The sequence below is a fragment of the Suricata suricatta genome, chromosome 11 (genome assembly GCF_006229205.1).
Source record: "Suricata suricatta isolate VVHF042 chromosome 11, meerkat_22Aug2017_6uvM2_HiC, whole genome shotgun sequence".
In the NCBI taxonomy this organism is placed as follows: Eukaryota; Metazoa; Chordata; class Mammalia; order Carnivora; family Herpestidae; genus Suricata; species Suricata suricatta.
The window spans coordinates 13,985,582-14,009,746 of NC_043710.1; the positions used below are offsets into that span (position 1 = coordinate 13,985,582).

Below are 24,165 nucleotides of genomic sequence, written 5' to 3' on the forward strand. Positions count from 1 at the left end.
CTAATCTTCACAAAGCCTTCTCCATGTGTTCTCTTTCTGTCTCTTCTAAGGACACAGTTATTGGATTTAGGGCCCATCTTCATCCACACGATCTCATCTCACTCCTCACCTTAATTAAAACCTGCAGATTTTTATTTTCAAATAAGCTCATGTTCTAAGCTTCTGGAGGGACATGGAAATTTGAGGGGACACTACTCAACCCACAACACTATATTTCTTCACCTACTGCTCACAGCTCTTTTACAAAACATTGAAACAACCAGAAATCAATGATCAAATAACTGGTTTATTACAATAGATTTTAAAATCTGGTGAATTTACTATATACTTTGAACCATCATCTCTACTAGAAGTATTGAGTAATTTTCCATATAACAAATCAGATCTTTTTTGGAAATACACATCTTTGACAAAACTGTATTGAGTGATTTATTAATTTCCGGACACTCTCCTTCACATCTTTGTTTCTGAGGCTATAGATCAATGGGTTCAGCATGGGAATCACCACGGTATAAAATAAAGAACCTACTTTGACTATGAGCCATGAGTTTTTGGAATTGGGTACACAGTAAAGGAACAGGACGGTCCCATGGAAGATGGTGATGGCTGTCAAGTGGGAGGCACAAGTGGAGAAGGCTTTTTGGCGTCCACCAGCGGAAGGCATTTTTATGACTGTGACAAAAATAAAAATATAAGTAGTGAGGATGATTACCAGGCTGCTCACCTCATTGAATATGGCGATGGCAAAACAAAGCATTTGGCTGATGTAAGGGTCAGAGCAGGAGACAGAGACAATGACAGAGTGCTCACAGACAAAATTATTTATGATGTTAGAGCCGCAGAAGGACAATGTCAGGAGAAAATAGGTGAGTATCAGGGAAGAGACTATACCCCATGTGTAGGGTCCTGCCACTAACGATGCACACAGCTTTTGGGACATGACAGCTTTGTAGAGTAGAGGGTTACAAACTGCCACAAATCGGTCATAGGCCATCACTGCCAACATGAAAGTTTCTGACACTGCAAGTATACAAGCCAAGAAGAATTGCAAGATGCAGCCGACAAAAGAGATGGTTCTGTCTTCCACAACCAAGTTCTCCAAAAGTTTGGGGGTGACCGTAGTGGAGTAACAGAAATCGACAAAGGACAAGTGGCTGAGGAAAAAGTACATGGGGCTGTGGAGTTGGGGACTGACCCTGATGATCATGATCATGCCCAGGTTCCCCACCACAGTGACCGTGTAGATGGTCAGGAATACCAGGAACAAGGGAATCTGCAGGTCCGGATATTCTGAGAAGCCCAAGAGGGTGAATGTGGCTCTAGTACTGTGGTTTCCATCTGTAAGCAACATGCTTGTGGCTGGAGAAGAGTCTGAAATAGCACTAAAAATAGCAACAATGATAATAATGACCACACATTTCTATGATACTTATGATGTGCATGCATTGTGCTAAAACATTAAAATTTACTCATTTAAATCTTCAAATAACTCCGTGAATTGTAAGGGGGCCTGGGTGGCTCAGTTGGTTAAGCGTCAGACTTCGGCTCAGGTCATGATCTCATGGTTCATGAAATCAAGACCTGCGGTGGGCTCTGTGCTGATAGCTAGTTTAGAACCTGGAACCTGTCTTCAGATTCTGTGTCTCCATCTCTCTCTGATCCTCCCCTGCTCACTCGCTCTCTCTCTCTCTCTCTCTCTCTCTATCTCTTTCAAAAATAAATAAAAACATTAAACAAATAAAAACTACCATGAATTGTAAAACAAGGAGCTTTATGCTTCACTTAAGGATGGGAAGCATATATAAGTTAAGGAATCTGTTTGAGGTTACACAGCTTGCTAGTGATGAGCTGGGTTTTGAAGTTGATCCTGAGTAGCAGAACTTGAATTAAATTCAGGGAACAGATAGAAAACTACTCTACATTGTTGTAGACAACATGTATCTTTCACAGTTCAATCATTCAAAAGACCTTCCCTTTTCAGAGCATTAATATGACAATGCAGCTAAATATAGCACTCAGATTTATAAAGCAGGGATCAGATGTAAAGTTTCAGAGGCAATAACACTTCTATAGTTATGATATTCAATCTGAGGGTCGGGGAGGCAGCATTTATGTCACCACAAGAATTTCCAAGTTTTGAAAAAATATGTGGATATTGATAGAACATAGCCCTGAATATCTTCAAGCTTTCCAGGATTCTTTCCAAATGCTACAGTAATTGCCTCAGTGTTCCAAAAACAATGTAACAACCTGGTAAAATAATAAATTTGCACTTCTGACATGTTTTCCCCTCACTTCTGTGTTTTCTTTTCGACAACTATTTTCTCATTTAGTGTCATTAATTTTTTTGTTTTTGTTTTTTATTTTTTGAGAAAGAGTGTGAGAAAATGAGGGAGGGGCAGATGGAGAGGGAGAGAGAGAAGCCCAAGCAGGTTCTGCACTGTCAGCACAGAGCCCAACGTGGGGTTTGATCTCACCAATAGTGACTTCTGAGCCAAAGTCAGGAGCTGGACGCTTAACTGGCTGAGCCGCCCAGGTGCCCCTGAGGCTTTCAACATTCTCATCTAGATTCCTTCATGATTATCTTTAACTTACTATTATTTTTAATCTTATAATTTTACTAGGCATATGTAATATTAAATACTCATAGAATATATAAATCAGAGGGTAACTTACAATGTGTTTTGCTCAAGCCTCTCAAACTAGACATTACAGCAATAAACACCAATGGTTATATTATCATCCTGAAAATTTCTAGTGGGGACATTGGTTTGGATTAAAGCTATGTACGTGATTATCTTGTTTGGAGTCATACAATCTTTGTTTACTTGTACCTGTTATTTTGAGAAAGCAGAAGCATTTTGTATTCACAAGCAGTCCATAACCACAGAAGTATCTTTAATCATTTAACAATAATTTTAAAACAGTAGGTTAGCCAGTAACAAGCACATGTCTAAAATATTCGGGTTAATTAGAGCCAATTAGCATGAATCTCATAAACAAAGATACCATTTTAGTTTTGTCTGACCAAGTCGAGGTAGACAGAAACTATTATTTCCTTCACAGTTAAATGTTGTTTTTTGATATTCAACAAAATGGACTTTCTATGTGCAGAAAGGGAATGGGTGGGAAAGTGACGAAGAGCTAACGACAGACCAGCAGAGTGAAAGAAAAATGTGCTTGGAAACCTAGATTTAAATTCAATTTCAGGATTTCTCATTTGCTATGTGATCTTTGGAGAATTAAATATTCTGAGCCTCAGTTTACTGATGTTTCCATGATGATACATGTTGCATGTGTGAATAAATATTATTTTAGGAAATGATGCTAATGTACTTAGCATAGAGTCTGAAAATTGTGGAATTCAGTAGGTGGGGGCTTCCACACCTTCACCCTTTAAAAAAAAGTCTTAGGGCTATGACTAATTGATTATTTTTAAGCCCTTATATAATTTTTTAATCTTAGAAATACAGCAAGGGAGAAAGTGGGCAGCCACTGATATGTGGGTACAATCTGGGGTACCACAGGGAAGCCCAGATCTCTTTCCTGAATCTCCACTTGACCTTGTTCATCTGAATTTGCCAATTACTTTCCTTCAGTAAATTCTCTCTGTTTTCTCCTTTGCTTTCTCATTACTATCTGATTATTTCTTTTTCTCCTTTTGTAACATCAGGTTGGCACCTACGGGTACTTAGCAAACTGCAGGCATTACTCAAGTGGATTATTGTAGTCTGAACACAGCGAACTGCCTGTAGAGCTTCTAGTTTGCACTGGAAGAACATCAAATTCTCCTTCCCTTAATTACTGTGGCTATGGGGACAGGGTTTAGCTCTGACAACTTGGATGTCTTCCTATTAGCTAATTTATCAAATCTAAATTTCTCTGCTCAGTTTCACCTAAAGCCTGACCTAGGCCATTTCACAGCACCTAACCTTCTTGAATGCCAATATCCTTAGCTGATCATCAGCAACATGTGCTTGTTTATTCTATGGTGTATGTGACTTTTCTTTCCTTTGACCGGAAATATCCTTTTTCTCTGGTGTGCTGATGCAGCACTTGCATTAAATGAAAATTAACCTCACGAAGAAACTTTCCCTTTTCACTCCAGCAACATTTTCTATATTTTTGCTAAACTGACAGACCCTTATTCTCAGGAAATCAAAATTCCATGACTGTTGTGTTCACTGTTACTTTATACATAATATTCTTATCTTCTTTCTATGATATGTTGAGATGTTGAGGACAATCTCAGGTTTTATAGTATTCTTTTAAAATTTTCAGTGTGACTATACTATCGGAGGCACATGGTAGCTCTTCTCAAAGTAATGGTACCCTAGGGAAAGGGGAAGGCCTCAAAGCCCATCAATGGGAGGTTTTAGAAAGAAGGACTTTAGAGACATTAAGATATTTAGACTAACAAAGGGTGTTCCCTATCTCAAAAGCTGCAGGCCTCCCATATAAGTGAAAGATTATACAAAATAGATCAGCCAACCTGATACCAACTCACCTGAAGATCCTCTGCTATTATTAAAGGTCTCCCAGGAAGTTCCCACTCAGAATTCAAACATTATTAAAAATATTAAGCAGTGGGTAAATCTTGCAGGAATAGGTAGTATATTTTAATTAGTGTGACAGGAACTTATTTCTTAGTGTCTAGTGAAGCTCAGAGAAAGATGAGAGAGAAAGAGAGAGAATCTGACTCCTAGAAACAAGATGTAGGGTTTATATATGTCTCCATGACCTCAGGGATTTAGACCCTAGAGAATTTGTACTGAACTATTTCTTTTTACATCACAAACTCAGAAATGAGATTGAATGCTGGCTTGTGTTGCATTTTACAAGAATGTAACTTCTTCTAAATCACTGGAGACGATGTTTTACCAAGCCTAGGGCATGAATTTCATCTAAAAATGTAATTATAGAAAATATACAAGTTGACTTGGAAAATATGGTAACTACAGTAAACACAGAGATCAGGATAAATCAGCCAGTATGCAACCATTCAGAGACAACTTCTCTTAACATTCACTGTATGATTTTTCTCTTTTTCTCTGCAAAATGTGTTTGTTGTGAGATGTATAAGCAACATAACTTGGATTCCAGATTTTTCACTTGACACTAAATAATCATTTTTGTCCTTGGAAATATTGCTTTATTTCATTAAAACAAATGTGTGTGTGTGTGTGTGTGTGTGTGTGTGTGTGTGTTCAGATATGGGCAATCTATTCTTCCAAATGTGTACTATGTCACACTCTTCTTATGACTTCTTTAACTGGCAGTCACGAGCTTGTTTCCTTCACATTCACATTGTTGGTTCTTGGAACAGGCTGAGGAGCTTTGGCCCTTGCAGAGGGTCAATACTGAATAAACAATCTAGCAGTGACTTGTGGAGACACAGGGAATTTATCTGATAAATTTATTTAAAAATTTAGTGATGGGAGTGCCTGGGTGGCTCATCTGGTTAAGTGTCCAACTTTTGATTTTGGATCAAGTCATGATCTCATAGTTCATTAGATCGAGCCCTATGTCCGGGAGCTCTGCGATGAACAGTATGGATCCTGCTTGGGATTCCTCTCTCTCTCTCTCTCTCCGTTTCTCTCTGCCCCTCTTCCCATCTCTCTCTCAAAATAAATATTTTTTAAATGCTTAAAAGTAATTTAGTGATAAAGTGAAAAGTAAAGAAACCCTGAACTCATTATTCATTTGCCCTATAAAGCATTTGTTATGTTCTAGGGTGCTCTGGGAGGCTGGGTATCTGAACCAGATAGACAGATTGAAATGTCCTATGGAAATGTCATGGTGTTTAGGAAAAACTATCTCACTAGAGAATTGCGACCTTGCACAAAATCTTGACCATCTCTCCTTTCTCACAATATTTGTCTGGCTATTAAGCTGAAGAAGAGAAAGCTGGACTCGAACACCAGCAGGATGGAGTATGAACACTGCACACTTTCAGATCTGAGGGAGCCACATCCTGGCTAGGTCTCAATCAAAAGCTAGCCACGCTCAAGGAACAGGGATGAGTCATTTTAATGGTTTCTTTGTTATTCTCGGGAAAACCTCTCTTCCCCCTTTATATCAGCAATACCTCTAGGACTTCTATGACAAATCAGTCTTCTACTCTCCCTCTATTTATAACCAAGAGTACTTGGTTTCTTGTCCTGACCAAACAGTTACTCATGGATGCAGCATCTGTCTTTTCTCAGAATTAATAACAATTTGAAAACCATTTTTATATAAATAAACCTCACCCTTACCTCAAATCTCAAAAAGACAATTATATGATGAGATAATTATACCTTATCAGTATAGTTTTCCAAGTCTTGATAATGTAGATGTTTTGAGAAGATTATCAAAGGCACAATGCAAAAGAAGATTTACACTTATTAACTAGTTTCTATAGTAGCATGTTTTATTTATGTATGTACATTTAAGTTTATCTATGTTAAAGTGACAAAAACTTTCCATATCTTTCCTGCCATCTCTTTTGTACCCTTGATAGGTTTATAGAAAGAGCTCTTCATGAAAGACAAACTATTCCTTCTAGAAAAATCACCTTTTAAAGGGAAAAAGTCAAAAAAGATCATAAAAGAGCAAAATTTTCCCCCACACACTATTTTTCCATTTCTTCTATTATTACATGTACCAGAGAGAACAAGTTTTTCTTCAGTTAAAATAAATAAGTTGGATTTCATTTCTTACAGATGAATACTTAAAGAGGGAATTGTTGAGGTACGTGGGAAGTGTTCAAATAACTTCAGAAGATACTGTTAAATTGTTCCCAACGTCATTTTTTGTTTCACCCCCTTTCAAAATTGGTGAGCACTCTCCTTGCTCCAAAGTTTCACTAATATGTGATATGTCAGTTTTATTTATTTTAGCTATTCTAACTGCTATGCAGCGGTATCTCAATGTTGTTAATAAGAATTTCACTGATGATTAATAATATTTAGTATCTCTTCATGTGTTTACTGATGATTCATTTATCTGGTTTTGTCAAACATCTGCTTAAATATTTCACCTTTAACTAGATTCTTTGTCTTTTTGTTTTGAGTATGAAGAGCTTTCTTTACATATTCTACAAACAAATCCTTTGTTAAACATGTATGCATGCATACATGTGGCAAAGATATATATATATAGCAAATATTTACTCACAGTCTCTGGTTTACTTAACAGTCTTTTGTCACCAAGAAACTTTTAAAACATATTTTATTGTTGATAAAGTTCTTTTTATTGATTTTTTTGAGGATCCATCCTACTTCTTATCTTTAAAAAAATTGTACCCCAAGTGAAAAACGATTTTTTTTTGTTTTAGCCTAAAATTTTCTAGGCTTAACTTTTATGTTCAGAACTGTGATACATTTCATTGAATGCAAGTTAATGACTGTGTAGGGCAAGAGGTAAAAGTTAAGATTCCTTTATCCATAAGGATATCCAGTCTCTGAGCACTGCTTGTTGAAAATTACCCTTTCGCTATTGAATTATAATTATATGTGTGCTGAAATTTAAGTGACCAGATATGCTTGGGTCCCTTTAAATTTTCATGAGTAAAAGTCAAGTTCTGCCATTAAATACAACAAATAGCAAAAGGCTGGCTTTTGTACAGGGTTCAGGGAGCTAAAACACCCCGCCAAAGCCATCTCTGGAAATGAGTGACTGCATTGAGATTCGAGGGAACTATTCTTGACCTGCATATATTTGTTGAACTGGTGATTGGTTTCAATTTGGAAACATACATATAAAATCATGCTATATGATAAAATAATTTAAAATAACTTACAAATATTGCAAAATATTATGATCCAAGAATTGATTTTTTCAGTTTAGTTTTTTTAGTTTTTTAGTTTTTTGTTTGTTTTTTTTTAGTTTTTAGTTCTACATGTCTGAAGATATTTCACTAAAAATTAATGTAAATAAAAGCAATAACCATAAAATGCCCTGCCATAAATATATTAACTGACATATATTAATTGAAAAATGATTTGAATCATCAACTGCATTACAAGTGTTGAATAATCTGTATCATAGTAAATCAGATTTTTTTCAGGAATAAAATAATGAATCTAACAAGATTATATTGAGGGACAAAGTAATTTCACAACAACTAACCTGAATGTGTCTTTCACATCTTTATTCCTAAGGCTGTAGATTATGGGGTTCAGCATGGGAATCACTACTGTATAAAACACAGATGCTACTTTAACTATCAGCTGAGAAGTTTTAGGATTAGGAATACAGTAGAGGAAAAGGATGGTCCCATGGAAGATGCTGATGGTTGTCAGGTGAGAGGCACAGGTGGAGAAGGTTTTCCGGCGCCCACTTGCAGAAGGCATCCCCATAACAGTGATAAAAATGAGTGTATAAGACGTCAGAATAATCATCAAGCTGCTCACCTCATTGAATATGGCAATACTAAAACACAACATCTGGCTGATATAGGGGTCCGAACAGGAGACAGAAACAATTACAGAGTGGTCACAGATAAAATTATTCATGATGCTAGATTCACGATAGGATAATGAAAGAAGAAAATATGTGAGTGTCAGGGAACACACTATACCCCATGAGTATGACCCAGCCACCAGCAGAGCACAGAGCTTCGGAGACAAAGTAGTAAGATAGAGCAAGGGGTTACAGACTGCCATACAACGGTCATAGGCCATTGCTGCTAACATAAAAGTTTCGGTTACTCCAAATATGCAAGTAAAACAGAACTGCATAATGCACCCAGAGAAAGAGATAGTTCTGTCTTCCACAATCAAGTTCTCCAACAATTTAGGTGTAACTACAGTAGAATAACAGAAATCTACAAAGGACAAATGACTAAGGAAAAAGTACATGATAGTGTGGAATTTGGGATTGATCTTGATGATTATAATCATGCCCAAGTTGCCCACAGCAGTGATCATATAGATAGACAAGAAAACCAGGAAGAGTGGAACCTGGAGGGCTGGGTATTCCGAAAAACCCAAAAGAACAAAAGTGGATATGACACTTCAATTTCCTTCTGATAACATCATGATTCCTGTTGAATAAAGAACCAAAAGTTATTTAATTATTTTTGAAAGGTAGACCTGAATGGAAAGGAGAAAGAGAGAAAAGAAAGAGACTTCATATAGTCTATGAAGTTGACACAAAACAGTGATCCCCAAACCAACAGCAGGCAAAGCCCCAGAGAAGTTGTTAGGAACGCAAAGTCTCCAACCCCAACTCCAATCCTAACTCTAGGATGGGGCTTGCAATTCCTTTTTTTTTTTTTAATTTTTTAAATGTTTATTTACTTTTGTGGGGCGCCTGGGTGGCTCAGTTGGTTAAGCCTCCAACTTCAGCTCAGGTCAGATCTCACGTTCATGGGTTCGAGCCCCACGTCAGGCTCTGTGCTGACAGCTAGCTCAGAGCCTGGAGCCTGTTTCCGGTTCTGTGTCTCCTTCTCTCTCTGCCCCTCCCCCTTTCATGCTCTGTCTCTCTCTGTATCAAAAATAAATAAAACATTAAAAAATTATTTAAAAAATAAATGTTTATTTACTTTTGGGAGAGAGAGAGAGAATGTGTGAGCAGGGAATGGGCAGAGAGCAAGAGGGGAAACAGAATCCAAAGCACGCTCCAGGTTCTGAGCTGTCAGCACAGAGTCCAAGGTGGGCCCAAATTCATGAACTGTGAAATCATGACCTGAGCCGAAGTTGGATGCTCAATCAATTGAGCCACCTAGGTGCCCCAGGATCACAATTCTTGATTTAAACAGCTCTTCAGGTGATTTTGACACTTGCTAAATTATGGGAACTACTGAAATATAAAAATATATATACAATTTTATTGTTTAAAATTCAACTCTTGAAAGTATTATTACTATCAGACTGAAATATAAACGTAAAGCACAAAAAGAAATTGTACAAAACAAGACTAAGAGAGGCAGAAAAGAAGCACAGAATACTTGGTTATTGTTCTAAGAATTCTACAAAGAATCAAGATCACTTTCTATTGCGGATAGTGCTACATAATGCTTAGTATTCATTGTTTTTACCTACTCAACACTTTCTAGGCATTGTACAGAATTAAATATGCACAGAATTTAAGAGATGGAATAAATCTTAAACTGTGTCTAGTTTGTGCCATCAGCCTGGTGCCTGAGAATCCATTACAAACTCTTGTTCATGAAATAATCATCTGGCTTCTATCAAAGCCTCCACTAAGGATGCACGGCCTACAGGGGTAATTTTGTAAGTCTTTCACTGACATTTCACTTACCATGTATTATTTTAATTAATTAATTAAAATTAATTAAATTGGTTATCTATTATAAAATTATAAATATTTAATTAAAATGTATATATGTAATTTTTTGAGAAACAGAAGAAGTATCTTATTTTGACCAACAATAGTTCCATACAAAATATGTTCTACCATACAATGGATATTACACATTTTCTTAACCAATAGAAGTAAGCCTTCTCCTATGGTGAGGCAAACTTGGGGAAGGTAAGGAAGTAAGAACAGTCAGCCCATAAACCAAATGGTCCCAAGATCTAGACATGAGACTATGACAGAATTAGATGGGTAATCTATTCCATCTTCTCAAGTGTCAAGCTCCAGACCCAGCAACATAAGTGCCCACCTTTCCATGTACCACAAGCAACCCCACACCTACCCATTCATCATTGGCATATTTTTTTCCAACAGCAAGGGGAACTGGGCAGATACATTGTAAACATTGATTATTGTTCAGGCTATTTTAATAACCGAGTTCCTGTCAACATGCAAACCTACTTGCAAAGCTCTAGCTTATTAGGGAGATGCTGCCACTACTGTTCTGGCTTTTGAGCACAGTTTTTAGGTTCAATACCAAAAAGATATTCAGAAAAAGACTTGCTATCCCAACGCTAGCGATTTCAAAGATTTTGGTGAAAACAAATGGGATAGGATTAGGTTTGTATTCAAATAGAGACTAGGCCTATGGAAATGCAAAATCAACAAATACCCCCACAATTTTCTGTGACTTCCCCATTGCTCACACCTCATGAGTGAAAATTAACAGGTCTCTGAGCACAGAAAGGGGCCGTGTATAATTTTGGGGGCTATCTATATGAGTTGGAGCTCCATGTTTTCCACCTAAATTGAAAGCTACTGAAAGAGAAAGGAACTGACCTGAAACCTGAAGCTCTTGATTATTTTACTGACAATTTCTTTTTTTATGACAAATGAATCTCAGGCATTTTTCTTCTTAGTAATAAAACATTCTTTACAATAGCAACATGCTTAAAGTTTGGAATAAAGTGGTAGTATATTTCAGTAAGTATACCAGTAAAATGGTATTTTATTTCCAGGTTATAAGAAGTCTTTGGGAATACAAAGACAAAACCTGAAAGCTGAATCCAGGATCTAAACGCTGCCAGACTTGGTCTTATATCTGCCTCCATAACTATGAAGACATAGAGTACAGAGAATTATAATTGGAACATTCCTTGGTGAGCCACACATCATACAATTAGTTGAAACACTGTCCCTTGTGTCATTGTGGTATATGCATTTTCTTTTAAGTCCTTAAGGACAATTACATCACCACATCAATTCCACTAATTGCCTTTAAATATTGAATTATTGAAATAATACGTATTAACTAAAGTAAACATGAACTGTTGAGTTTGAAATAACTAAGGGGAAAAATGAACAATTTACAAACAGCTGTTACTGACTTAACTGCATTTTAAATTCCACATTAAGTTTGGAGTTGAATACTTCCCCAACCTGACCTTAAGGAAGAAGAAGGTGACCATCCATGATATAATGTGGATATCATTTACCCTTGACATGATGTGATGAGAAAGGTTCACCTTTTTGATGCTCTTCCCCAAAACCCATAATCCCAACCTAATATGAAAAAATCATTATGCAAATCCTTATTTGGAAGCATTCTACAGGATACCTACTCAGTACTCTTCAGGACTGTCAGAATCAAGAAAAAAAAAAATGCGAGAAGAGTGAAAAACTGTCACAGACCAAAGTAGACTGGGGACACACAGCAATTACATGCAATGTAGTATCCTAGAATAGACCTCAGAAAAGAAAGAGGTCACCAATGGGGTAAAAATAAAGAATCTATATAAAGTTTAGGTTTTAGTGATCAGAACATAGTAATGCTTCTTTTTAAAATTTTCATTTTATTGTGGTAAGAACACTTAATGTGAGATCTAACTTCTTAAGAGATTTTTAAATGTACAGTAGTATCATTGACTACAAAGGGAATTTAGTACAGCAAATCTCTAGAATTTATTCACCTTTCTTAACTGAAACTTTATAACGACTGATTGGCAATTCTGCTTTTTCCTTTCTCCCAATTTCTAGCAATTATCATTCCACTCTTTCATTCTATGAGTTGATTATTTTAGATAACCTCATATGAGTGGAATTCATTTTTGTGACTAGCTTATTTCACTTAAGTAACGTCCTCAAGGTTTACCCAAGTGGTCACTTATTGTGGAATTTCCTTTATTTTAAAGACTGAATTGTATTCCATTGTATATTTATACCACATTTTCTTTATCCATTTATCTGTCCATGGACATTTAGGTTGCTCTGACTCTTGACTCTTGCTAATGGTTCTGCAATAGAACATGGAAATGCTTGTAACTCTTTGAAATCTTTATTTCAATTTTCAATTCTTTAGATAAATATCCAGAAACAGGAGTACTGGATTACAAGATAGATAAAATTTTAATTTCATGAAGAACCTGAATAACTATTTCCATAGCAACTGCACCATTCTGTATTCTCATCAACAGTGCATAAAAGTTCCAATTTCTTCATTATCTTTACAACACTTGCCATACACACACACACACACACACACACACACACACACAGATGTGAGGTGAGTCTTATCATTTTAATTTGCATTATTCTGATTTCCCTGATGACTAAGTGACATTGAGAATTGTTTTATATATACCTATTGGCTATTTGTATATCTCAGAAGGAAATGTCTAAATCAAGTCCTTACTCAGCTTTCTAGCTGAGTTATTAGTTTTTGGCATTGGCTTTTTTCCCCCCTATAATATTGTGTGAAGTTCTTACTTGTAAGAATTAGAGATTAATCCTTTATCAGATATAGAAATTATTTGCGGGGGACCAGCCCACGCACCCCAGTCAAAAGGTCCGAGTAGGAGGTTGGTGTCGGCACAATATCTATAAGAAGGAAGACAGACAACAACAGACAAGACAGACAACGGGCATGGTGGAAAAGCCACGTTTTACTTAGATGGCCAGGGTCTTATGTACCATAGGTGATTCCATCATTTCTTTAGTTGTTACATAGTTCAAGGTCTTTGAAGTGAAGACATGCTCTGGAAAGGATCATGTTTAACAGGACAGGTGTAAAATTTAGGAATTATCAAGTCATGCAGAAGAGGGATTCCCTAATAAAAGTCTGGCTCCACGCAGAAGATGAGCCTGCAGATTTCTATGAGGATATTTACATTTCTTAAGACCCCTCATTAGTTATACATGGGCAAGATGCTCATCCTTTAATAGGCAAATCTTTTGGCAGAGGCTTGTGTTTTACTCCCAACAGCAGACAAAGAACCAGAAAGCAAAGTAAGGGGAGAGCTGGCGCCACTGACCCAACCAAGTTGATTCAAAACCTAAAAGTATATGTCTCTTTACAAAGCAATGAGAAAATCACAGACAGGATGAATAAAAGCTACATGTGCGGCCTAGGAGACCAAATATTGTTTGAGGGTAATTTTTGCCTACTGGGCCCCAATAATTATTAAAAATTTAAAAATGTATTTTTAAAATGTCAACATTCACTAGGGGTGCCTGGGTGGCTCAGTTGGTTGAGTGTCCAACTTCAGCTCAAGTCATGATCCTGGTTCAAGAGTTTGAGACCCGACCTCTTTGTTCAGAAGTTCAAGTCCCACATCAGGCTCTGTGCTGACAGCTCAGAACCTGAAGCTTGCTTCGGATTCTGTGTCTCCTTGTCTCTCTGCTCCTCCCCCACTCATGTTCTGTCTCTCTCAAAAATAAACAAATGTTAAAAATATTTTAAAATTTATGTTAAAATTATTAATGTGAAAAATTTTAAAAATTTAATGTAAACTCACATTAATAGGCCCATTTCATTGACTCTCCACCATCACAACCATTGCTCCTTTATATAAGATATTATCATCCTAGACCTGAAATAGTATAAAAAAGTAGCCAGACAGCATCAACTTTTGCCTTCACTTTGAATCATTTTGCTACACCATTTGCCACTTTGTTTTTAGTGGGTCTTTAGTCTGTGGGTGTGGGTATTGGGGAGGATAGAGGAGTAGTAATTAACATTTTCAAACTTTTTAAAATGTTTTTTAATGTTTATTTATTTTTGAGACACACACACACACACACACACACACAGAGTGTGAGCAGGGAAGGGTAAGAGAGAGAGAGAGAGAGAGAGACAGAATTTGAAACAGGTTCCAGGCTCTGAGCTGCTAACACAGAGCCCAATGCGGGCCTCAAGCCCACAAACCATGAGATCATGACCTAAGCTGAAGTCAGCTGCTTATCCGACTGAGCCACCCAGGCACCCCAACATTTTCAAACTCTTAGGTACTAATATAGTGAATATAAACTTACGTACTATTTCCTAATAATGCATACATTTCACAAACTAGACATTAAAAAACTAATTTTCTAGACCACGAAATCGGTATGTGAAAGAGTCAAGATTTAAATTCCATTCCTTCATGTGAGATACTACAAAATCACAGCAGCCTAAGGACCTATTTCATCATAGCAATTATCTTAAAGTTGTACTTTGATTTGATTGCTTTCTTTGTATATCTCCCTACACACATCCTCAACACCCACTGTATTTTATTTACTTAGTGTCTACCTCAGTTATGTTTGCAATATTTATGAAATGAAAAGAAAATCAAGATTTTATAATATAAATTTAGCCATTTATATTTCCAAATTACAGCTACAATTTAAAAAACAACTCAACATATCATCTCAGTTGTTTCTTGAAAGAAAAATGGAATTATTATGAGATTCTAATGTCTACCTTGTCATAGGATGTGACTTTCATAAAGATAATTGCATTCTGGATATTAATGATCTGGGAGTTATTGTAAGTATTCCAAGGGTGTGTTGCTAATTAGAAGTAGAAATTGGACCATTCCCCAAATTATTAACTCTCTGTAGTATTTGAAACTCCCTGTACACAATCTATCACAATGGAAAATTTCTGGGAGTCTAAGCTAATTATCAGTAACAGAATAACTAAAACCTGAAAACAGATTGAAAGTTTATAATTTCATGAAACAAGTTAAGAGTATAAAATATGAACATTGTCATATGGTTAAAGTAATTATTGAAGCAGAAGTGATGCATCATATTACAATTCAAAGAAAGCAATAGCAATTCTTCTAAAATTATGGAATAAAAGAGTAGGGATGAACCTCAATGAAATTTTAGTTCATTTTTTACAGGTTCAGTGTAATCTGGCTCTCGATGTAGCATACTGATATTTGTAATATGATATATTTACAATCTGAAATACATAAATCAAATATGCAAATATTGAAATGAACAAAATACAATGTACACCGATATGTTGTATGTTATATATTGGTGTATATAAGCATCTATCAATCAATCTACAAAAAGAGAAATATAGGAACAGATACCTTTGTGATTATAGAATAGAGAGGCCATGCCAACATTTTTAAATCATCAGTTTCTGTATTAAATCTGTTCATGATAAATTAAATGAAATGGCCTTCCTTTGTACAATGCATTTCCCTGATGTGATTCCAAAGATAAGTTTTAAAAAAGTCTCCCACATGCTTCTGCCTGTCAACCCATTAGTTTTTCCACCTGAGGTAATCACTTACCTGTTCTTGTTTGCTTATTTGTTTGTTTTCCATCATCAAGAAACCATAGTGCATGTATATGTTCATATTTACAGAAACACACAAATGCACACCTAACATAAATGATGCTGAATTAGGACTACTGTGTGGTTCTTGCTTAAATTTTCTGGAATTTTATTTTAGCGATTTAAGTATACATAAAAATGACCTAACATTTTTAATGCCTACATGGTATATTCTTTTTATAAAAACACTATCATTTACTGGGATGCCTGGGTGGCTCAGTTGGTTGAGCATCTGACATCAGCAGAAGCCACAATCTCGCAGTTGGTGAGTTTGAGACCAGCATGGGCCTGGCTACTGTCAGTCCTATGTCCCTTTCTCTCTGCCCCTCCCCCACTTGCACTCTTTCTCTGGAAAATAAATAAATATTAAGAAAATACTATCACTTAGAAACCAAACACATATCAATGGGCATTTCAGATTCTTTAGTCTTTTGTTGTTCTAAATAATACTTTAAAAATATTCAAATGTATACCTCTACTTTGTTTTTCAAAGTATCTCTAGTATAAATTCTCAGAAGCAGTACTGCTAAGTTGCACTGTACAGATAGATCCCTCTTTGAGGAAGGATTTGTTCTCCCAGCTGCGAAATCCTAGATTGACCTCAGCTCTACAGAGCCATCATGCCCTTATGACAGATTAGGCATGGCCCTGAAAGACTGTGTAAAACCTAATTTAGACTAGTTCCTCCTCAAGGAATAAAGAAGTTGAGACCTTTATGTTCCCACTACCATATACTACCATTGGTTGAGAGCTATTTTTGCAGAAGTTAACTGCTTGGCACTTTCACATGGGCCTATTCATGGATGGAGGACACGCCCACAAACAGGAAAAAAAAAGCCTTCAGATGGAGTCACAAGTATTTTCAGTAGGAAAACATCTGAGGAAGGAAGAAAGAAAAAAGAATTAAAAGGCAAAAACAGAACTTAATAAATAGAAAATATAAAATAAGAGCAATCAACAAATCTAATTTCAGAAAAACCTGATAATATTAAACTGTTTTACATCTAAACAAGCAAAAGAGAGAGACAGAGACATAAGGTACACATAACTAATAACTAATGTCAGCAATGAAAATTGATCATAACTATAGATCCTTCCAACTTTATAAAAAACTTTTACAAAAAGTTTTGCCACCAACTTTGAAAACTTGGCAATGAAGAATGAGTGAACTCCAAGAAAAATAAAGCAGAATATGGTTTAAGAAAATGCTCCAGCATAATTCTTCTGCAAGTTTCTGTCCAATTTTCCCAGCACCATTTGCTGAAGAGACTGTCTTTTTTCCACTGGATACTCTTTCCTGCTTTGTCAAAGATTAGTTAACCACACATTTATGGGTCCATTTCTGGGTTCTCTATTCTGTTCCACTGATCTACGTGTCGACTTTGTGCCAGTGCCATACTGTCTTGATGATTACAGCTTTGTTAGTACAGCTTAAAGTCTGGAATTGTGATGCCTCCAGCTTTGGTTTTCTTTTTCAACTTTACTGTGCCTATTTGGGATCTCTTCTGGTTCCATACAAATTTCAGGGTTATTTGTTCTACCTCTGTGAAGAATTCTGGTGTTATTTAGATAGGTATTGTATTGAATATGTAGATTATTTTGGGTAGTATCAACAATTCAACAATATTTGTTCTTCCAATCCATGAGCATGAAATGTATTTCCATTTTTCAGTGTCTTATTCAATTTCTTTCATAAGCTTCCTAGAGTTTTCAGGTACAGATCTTCTACCTCTTTGGTTAGGTTTATTCCAGGTACCCTATGGTCACTTGTTGGAATGAACACTGGATGTTATGCATAAGTGATGGATCACTAGGTTCTTGTCCTGAAACTAATTCTACACTTTATGTTAACCAACTTGAATTTAAATTTAAAAATTAGAAATAAGATAAACAAAACAATGAAAGTGACTCAAGAAGTAATTGAGAATAAAATTTTCTTACCACTATTTTTAATAGTGCATCAATAATGAAAAACTTTCCTATGCAGTTAAAAATTCTCTTAGTTTTCAGTGAATTCTATTAAGGAACATTTTTCACTGAATTGAATAAGAAGATATACTTACCATTTCATATGGAGAGGATAATACAACTTTGATGCCCAAAACTAACAAGGACAATGCAGTAAAAGAAAATTACAGAACAATTATGAAAATAGAATTTTAAATTACAAATAAAATAATAACACAAACTAATCAACTCCTAGAAAAATATTCTATTCTACAACATTTAAATTCATGTTCTCATGAAAAGATCACTTGATTTGATATTAGAAAATTCAAAAAATGTAAGTCACCATATAAGGAACTCAGATGAAGAAAAAAATAACTTAATGAAGTTCCACATCTACTCACCAAAATACACACAAAAAAAACACAGGCAAATGAAGCAGATAACTTTGTTAATCTGGAAACAAGAAGAATATACAAAAAACCTGTAAGAAAACAAGATTACAGAAAACAACTGAGCCTGGATGGCTCTGTTGGTTAAATGTTTAACTTTTGATTCTGCTTCGGGTCATGATCCCAGGATCCTGAGATCTAGCCCTGCATTGGGGTCTTTCAAAAGTATGAAGCTTGCTTAAGATTCTCTCCTTCAGTCCCTCTATCTCTCTCCCCTGTGATTCACTCTCTCTAATTAATTAATTAATTAATTAATCTCAATTGACTAGTAAGAAGAAAATTAACTTTTCAAGAATGGCTTTACTGGATACCATATCTTATTAGTTATGGATAATTTAAACTATAAAACAAAGAAGCATGTAGAAAATTTGTATATTATACATATAGGGACATTTACTTTATGAAAAACCTGGCACTATAGATCAGTGCTAATGGAGTGATTTTTCAATAAATATTGATGGGAAAATATGCATCTGTAAGTTAAAAAATGAAATCAGCTGATTTTCATATCATGCCAATATTTAATTCCAGTTTGACCTTAGAAATACATTAAAAATTCACTGGAAAAGGAAAATTAAAGTCTAGAATCCAAGAGAAAATAGAATATAATATAAAAGACATAATTATATATGACATTTAGGACAACTTAACACATAAAATATGGGGATATCTTCATTATCTTAGAGGAAATAAGTGTATCTTGAATAGGATTTTAGAAACACAGTTTGATAAACCCTGTTTCAAGGAAATGTGTGTACCATAATATATCATCGAGAGAGTGGATAGAGAGCCACAGTTTAGGAGGAAATAGTCAAGGTACTTTTATCAAACAAAAGACTTTTATTTAAAATGCATAATGAACTACATAATTATAATAAAAGATAACCTAATAGGAAAATGGGCAAAAAACCTAAATAGGCATCCCACAAAGAAAAAAGAGTCAAAGGCCTACTAATAACTATATTAAAAGAAATTCAAACACAGTGAAAACTATAAGGAATTTAAATTATAACCAATGAGATACCTGTGGGGAGCTGCAAAGATCAGCTGCCTGCAGGCAAGGAAGTGTCACTCCCTGTGGGGAGCTGCCAGAAAAACAAAGATCAGCGGTCTGGGTCTGCAGGCAAGGGAAGTGTTATTCCGGATTCAGGGCTGGAGACAGCCTAGAGAGCCAGTAGAACAAAGATCAGCCGCCTGAAGACAGAGTAGTGTCAACCACTCCCCCCCCCCCATGCTGAGCGCCGCAGACAGCCAGTCTGAGCCTTCTTACTGATCCCTTAGGTGCAGTTTCGGTTCTAGCTCCGATCTCCCCTTATTTACTTGACCCTGTTTCTTAGCAATCAACCTAGGTCAGCTGCCTTGTTTCCCGCCTTGAACCCTTTATAAGTTTTGTGTGTTTTCAATAAACGGGGGCTTGATCAGAAACTTTGTCTTGCCTCCATTCTCTGGGCTCCCTGCCCTTACCCTATTCTCACTCCCTCCCTCAGGAACCTGCTGGCTGGGTCAGAACAGTCAGATACCAATACACACCTCTGAACTTTGAAGATAACATGTCTAGGTGACAGTATTAAATGTTGGTATAAATGGCAATAATTAAAATCACACAGGACCTAGGAGGAATGTAAATTAGTACATTGACCTTGGAAAATTGTTTAATGGTATCTAGTAAAGGAGAAGAAACCAGCTCACTGTGATCCAGAACTTTCAGAACAGGACACATCCCATAAGTGCTTGCATGTGTGCAGATGCCTGAGCAAGAACATTCATAGTAGTGATTCCATGAAAGCCAAGAAGAGGAAATAACCAAAAGTCCATTAGCAGTATAAATAAACCAATGGCATATTTATTTTATGGAACATTCTTCAACAATAAAAAATGAACTACAGTTAGAGCTAATACATAGAAATATTCACTTAAAACAAATGTTGAGCCAAGCAGCCAGACATAATGGAACACATACTCTAAGATTTCATTTATATGAATTTCAAAAGGAGGTAAATCTAGCGTTTATACTCTCAGACTTATTCTTAAGAGGTGTAACTAAACTAAAAAGAAAAGGCTTCCAATATCACAAATTTTACAAAGGAGTTTGCTCCTAGTGGTGCTGGAGAGGCAGTGATTAGAGAGTGCTTATGGAAATTTTGAAAACTGCTGATAATGCCCCCCTTTACTTTCTTACAGAAAGTAACACATGGGAAAATTATTCAGAATTACATCTTCATGTGTTTGTCATATTTCATGATTCAAGAGGGAGGATGAAAGGGAAGAATAAGGTGAGAAGGAAGAAAAGGAACATGGAAGGGCAACATCTTTGCAGGTCCTGAGAGTTAGGAAGAGGACCTCTTTGGAGGACCATTATTTAGCATACTACCCTCTGGGATTGGAACTTGAGCAAGATATTCATTCTTTCTTTTTTTTTAACCTTCAAGTAATTTTTTAAAGCACAGTGAGATTTAATGATCACCTATGTATATGAATGATTTGTTTATCTGAATCCATTTTCTTCAGTTATTTGAAGAAAAATTAGTAACCACCAGTGCAATGTATAAAAAGTATTTAAAAGTAATTGTGTATGTGTGTGTATAAAAATCAACATTAGGGGTGTTTGGGTGGCTCAGTCAGTTGAGTGTCCACTCTTGGTTTCAGCTCAGATCATGGTCCCAGGGTTCTGGGATCGAGTTCTACTTCAGGCTCTATGTTCAGCATGGAGCCTGCTTAAGATTCTCTCTCAGTCTCCCTTTGCCCTTCTCTTTCTCTACATGAAAATAAATTAATCAAAATCGCATTGAGTGAGAAAGCAGTTTGGTATGAATTAATTTTCTGGCTGTGTCTTTCACATCTTTGTTCCTAAGGCTGTAAATAAGAGGGTTCAACATGGGGATTATGACAGTAAAAAACACAGTGGCCACTTTGACCAAAAGCCATGAGTTTTTGGAGTTGGGTACACAGTAGAGGAGAAGGATGATCCCATGGAAGATGGTGATGGCGGTCAGATGGGAGGCACAGGTGGAGAAAGCTTTCTGGAGTCCACCACTGGAGGGCATTCTGATAATGGTGACAACTATAAAAATGTAGGAGGCAAGGATATTCAGGAGGCTACAAGCCTCATTGAATGTGGAAATGACTAAACACATCCTCTGACTAAAGGAGGGGTCAGAGCAGGATAAAGAGAGGATGGCTGAATACTCACAGCCAAAGTGATGTATGATGTTGGAACCACAGAAGGAGAGTTCCAAAAGAGAATATGTGAGTGTTAAGGAGCATATTCCACCCCATGCATAGGTTCCAGCTACTAAGAGGGCACAGAGTTTCTGAGACATGACCACTGTGTAGAGCAGGGGATTGCAAACAGCCACAAACCGGTCATAGGCCATCACCGCTAACATGAACATTTCTGTAATCACTAATGTACAAACAAAGAAAAATTGCACCATGCATGCTTTGAAGGAGATGGTTCTGTCTTCCATGACCAAGATTTCCAGAAGTTTAGGTGTAAATACACTGGAATAACAAATATCCAAAAAGGATAGATGGCTGAGGAAAAAGTACATGGGCGTGTGAAGTTTAGAGTTGATCCTTATGACCACAATTATGCCTAGGTTTCCTGCCAGAGTGACTGTGTAGATGGTCAAGAACATGAGGAAGAGGGGTGCCTGGAGGTGTGGGTGCTCTGAGAAACCCAGGAGGATGAATGTGGTCACAGAGCTCCGATTTCGCTCATCCAGTGCCATGGTTCTTGATTTTAAAAAATGAAGGTAAAGAAAAGAGAATTGAGCAGCGGAAGTTGAGAAGGAAGAGTAAAAGGAAATCAGGACAGGTCAATGCAAGCTCAAAAGGCAGTGCGGTCACTGGGTACACCCGAGTGCTCTGCTTCCCTTAGGAGTCTTCCTTGACGACTTACTGACTTTTCAATTACGTGCAATTAGCTGTATCCTTCAGTACTTTAGTTTCCTCATCTGGAAAATAAGAAAAAAATGGGACTTATCAGTAATATTATGTTATATAAATTATCTGTAAATGTATATGATCCTTAGAGCACTGAATACACCATAATAAAATATAATTGCATGAGCACAAAGGAGACATAGAGCAAAAAAAAAAAACATTGAGCACATCATAGTACTCATATGATCATGCCACAAGCCACCATGGGAAGATGAGACACTTTTAATACATAAAGAAAAACATACTTGTAAATATCTTTGGGGGGTAACGTATCATCAGAACTTCATAATTGCTACATTTCATATTTACCTATTCTAGATATATCCCATTATTGAGGACTCATAAAACATCTACTTAGAGCTTCCTTACATGGTCTAGTCAAAAATTCCACAGATGACTATGTTCTGTCAATTACATACCCCCCTCCCCCGCCTGTCATTTTGAAGGCTCAAAATACTAAATGATTTATAACTGGTTTTCTAAGGGACTATTTTGCAAACAGTCTTGAAAATTTCACATCAACTGTCTGTTGGTTATCCAGTCTATAGTGCATATTGCATTAAATTGAAAAAAACCCGGCTTATTCATCAGTGATTATAACACACACACACACACACACACACACACACACACACACACACACTACTTAAAAGAACTATCTCTTACAACAACAAACAAAAACTCTTTTCTAATGTGGCAGATCTATGTGTGGTGGTCAATGAAGAATAAAAAAATGTGTTCGATTAAAAATATATACATTTTGTTTCTGTAAAACAACAGGAGTTTAAATATTACAAATTCCACACGTTCATATCTTAAGGAATGGATTCTAGAAGTTGATCTGGCTACATAAGGAGAATGATCCTGTCATCTTGGACACATCTGTGAACCTGCACAACTTCAGCATCATCTGTAACATAAAACAGCATATCGTTAAATCTACCACTAATCCAGGAACAGAGCATCCGCTATCACATTTTCCATTGACATAGAAGATTGGGTCTACCTGTTGTGAACTTCATGTATTTAAATAAGTATATTGATTTAAACAAAAGACTTCTCTAAGTTCATGAACTTAGATTGCTTTTACTGGGTGGCATTCATGCAGGTTTAGAATTCTGAGATGCAATCTGCTCTTATTGCCAGAAGACTAGATAAAACCGTTACATCATGGTTTAGTTGTACAACTTGGGAAAGTTCAAGAGAAGGGCCCCCAAAATTGTTAGATCATATTCTACCTAATAAAGACTAAGTGATCTTTGTGAGGACTCTAAACCAAGATAAGACAAGACTTAATAGAGTCGAAAGGCAAAGAATTTCTGAGTATTTTTCACATCTTGTGTTCTGTCTCCTTTAGTAATACTTCCACTGCCCCTTCCTTACATTCAAGCTCCTGTCCTCACATCTAATGATTGCTCTTCAAACTCTGTCAGGGAAATTTATCAAAGCCGTAAGCATAATAGTCAATTCTATGTTTATCCTAAGTAATATTCTTCCTATTGTATTTTCTAGTGCTTTCAAAGTCCAAATGGATCTTTCTCTCTCTCTCTGGAGTTTGCAGAATTTAAAGCTAATTCTCTCTCTAAAGAGACTTTCAAGTGTTTGAAGACATTAAGATAGATCTCTTGTTCTTTTATTCTTTAGGTAAACAATTTTAGTGTTGGTTTTTTGTTTGATTGTGCTTTGTTCTTCCATTATCTTCCTCACATGAGTTTCTAAATATTTCAGACGACCTACTTGATATTCTAGATATAGCACTGACCCCTTTGAGCTTATATTGACACTAGGAACTAAACTAATCTTTCCAGAGCTATCATGCCATGCCAAAAAGGCAATGAACTATGCAATATGATTTCAGATATAGATATATATCTGAAATCATATTGCCATATATATATA

At 36.2% G+C, this 24,165-nt stretch overlaps 3 protein-coding genes across 3 annotated transcripts; all 3 read right to left on the reverse strand.

Annotated features, from left to right (window-relative positions):
* Window positions 1-379: 379 nt before the first annotated feature.
* On the reverse strand, window positions 380-1,351 carry LOC115272443 (olfactory receptor 5D13-like). The gene has a single exon (XM_029915516.1). It carries the CDS (start codon window positions 1,349-1,351, stop codon window positions 380-382), a length of 972 nt encoding a protein of 323 aa, XP_029771376.1.
* A 6,724-nt stretch (window positions 1,352-8,075) lies between these two features.
* On the reverse strand, window positions 8,076-9,023 carry LOC115272444 (olfactory receptor 5D13-like). The gene is given in 1 exon segment (XM_029915517.1): window positions 8,076-9,023. A coding segment is annotated over 1 exon segment (948 nt).
* Window positions 9,024-21,095: 12,072 nt separating this feature from the next.
* Window positions 21,096-22,052, reverse strand: LOC115272445 (olfactory receptor 5D18-like). Its single transcript, XM_029915518.1, has one exon. The coding sequence runs from the start codon at window positions 22,050-22,052 to the stop codon at window positions 21,096-21,098; it is 957 nt and encodes a 318-aa protein (XP_029771378.1).
* Between the last annotated feature and the right edge of the window lie 2,113 nt (window positions 22,053-24,165).

Bases quoted from the DNA above. Each gene is read 5' to 3' on its own strand.
- LOC115272445 (XM_029915518.1), bottom strand. From the start codon at position 22,052: ATGGCACTGGATGAGCGAAATCGGAGCTCTGTGACCACATTCATCCTC.
- LOC115272443 (XM_029915516.1), bottom strand. From the start codon at position 1,351: ATGTTGCTTACAGATGGAAACCACAGTACTAGAGCCACATTCACCCTC.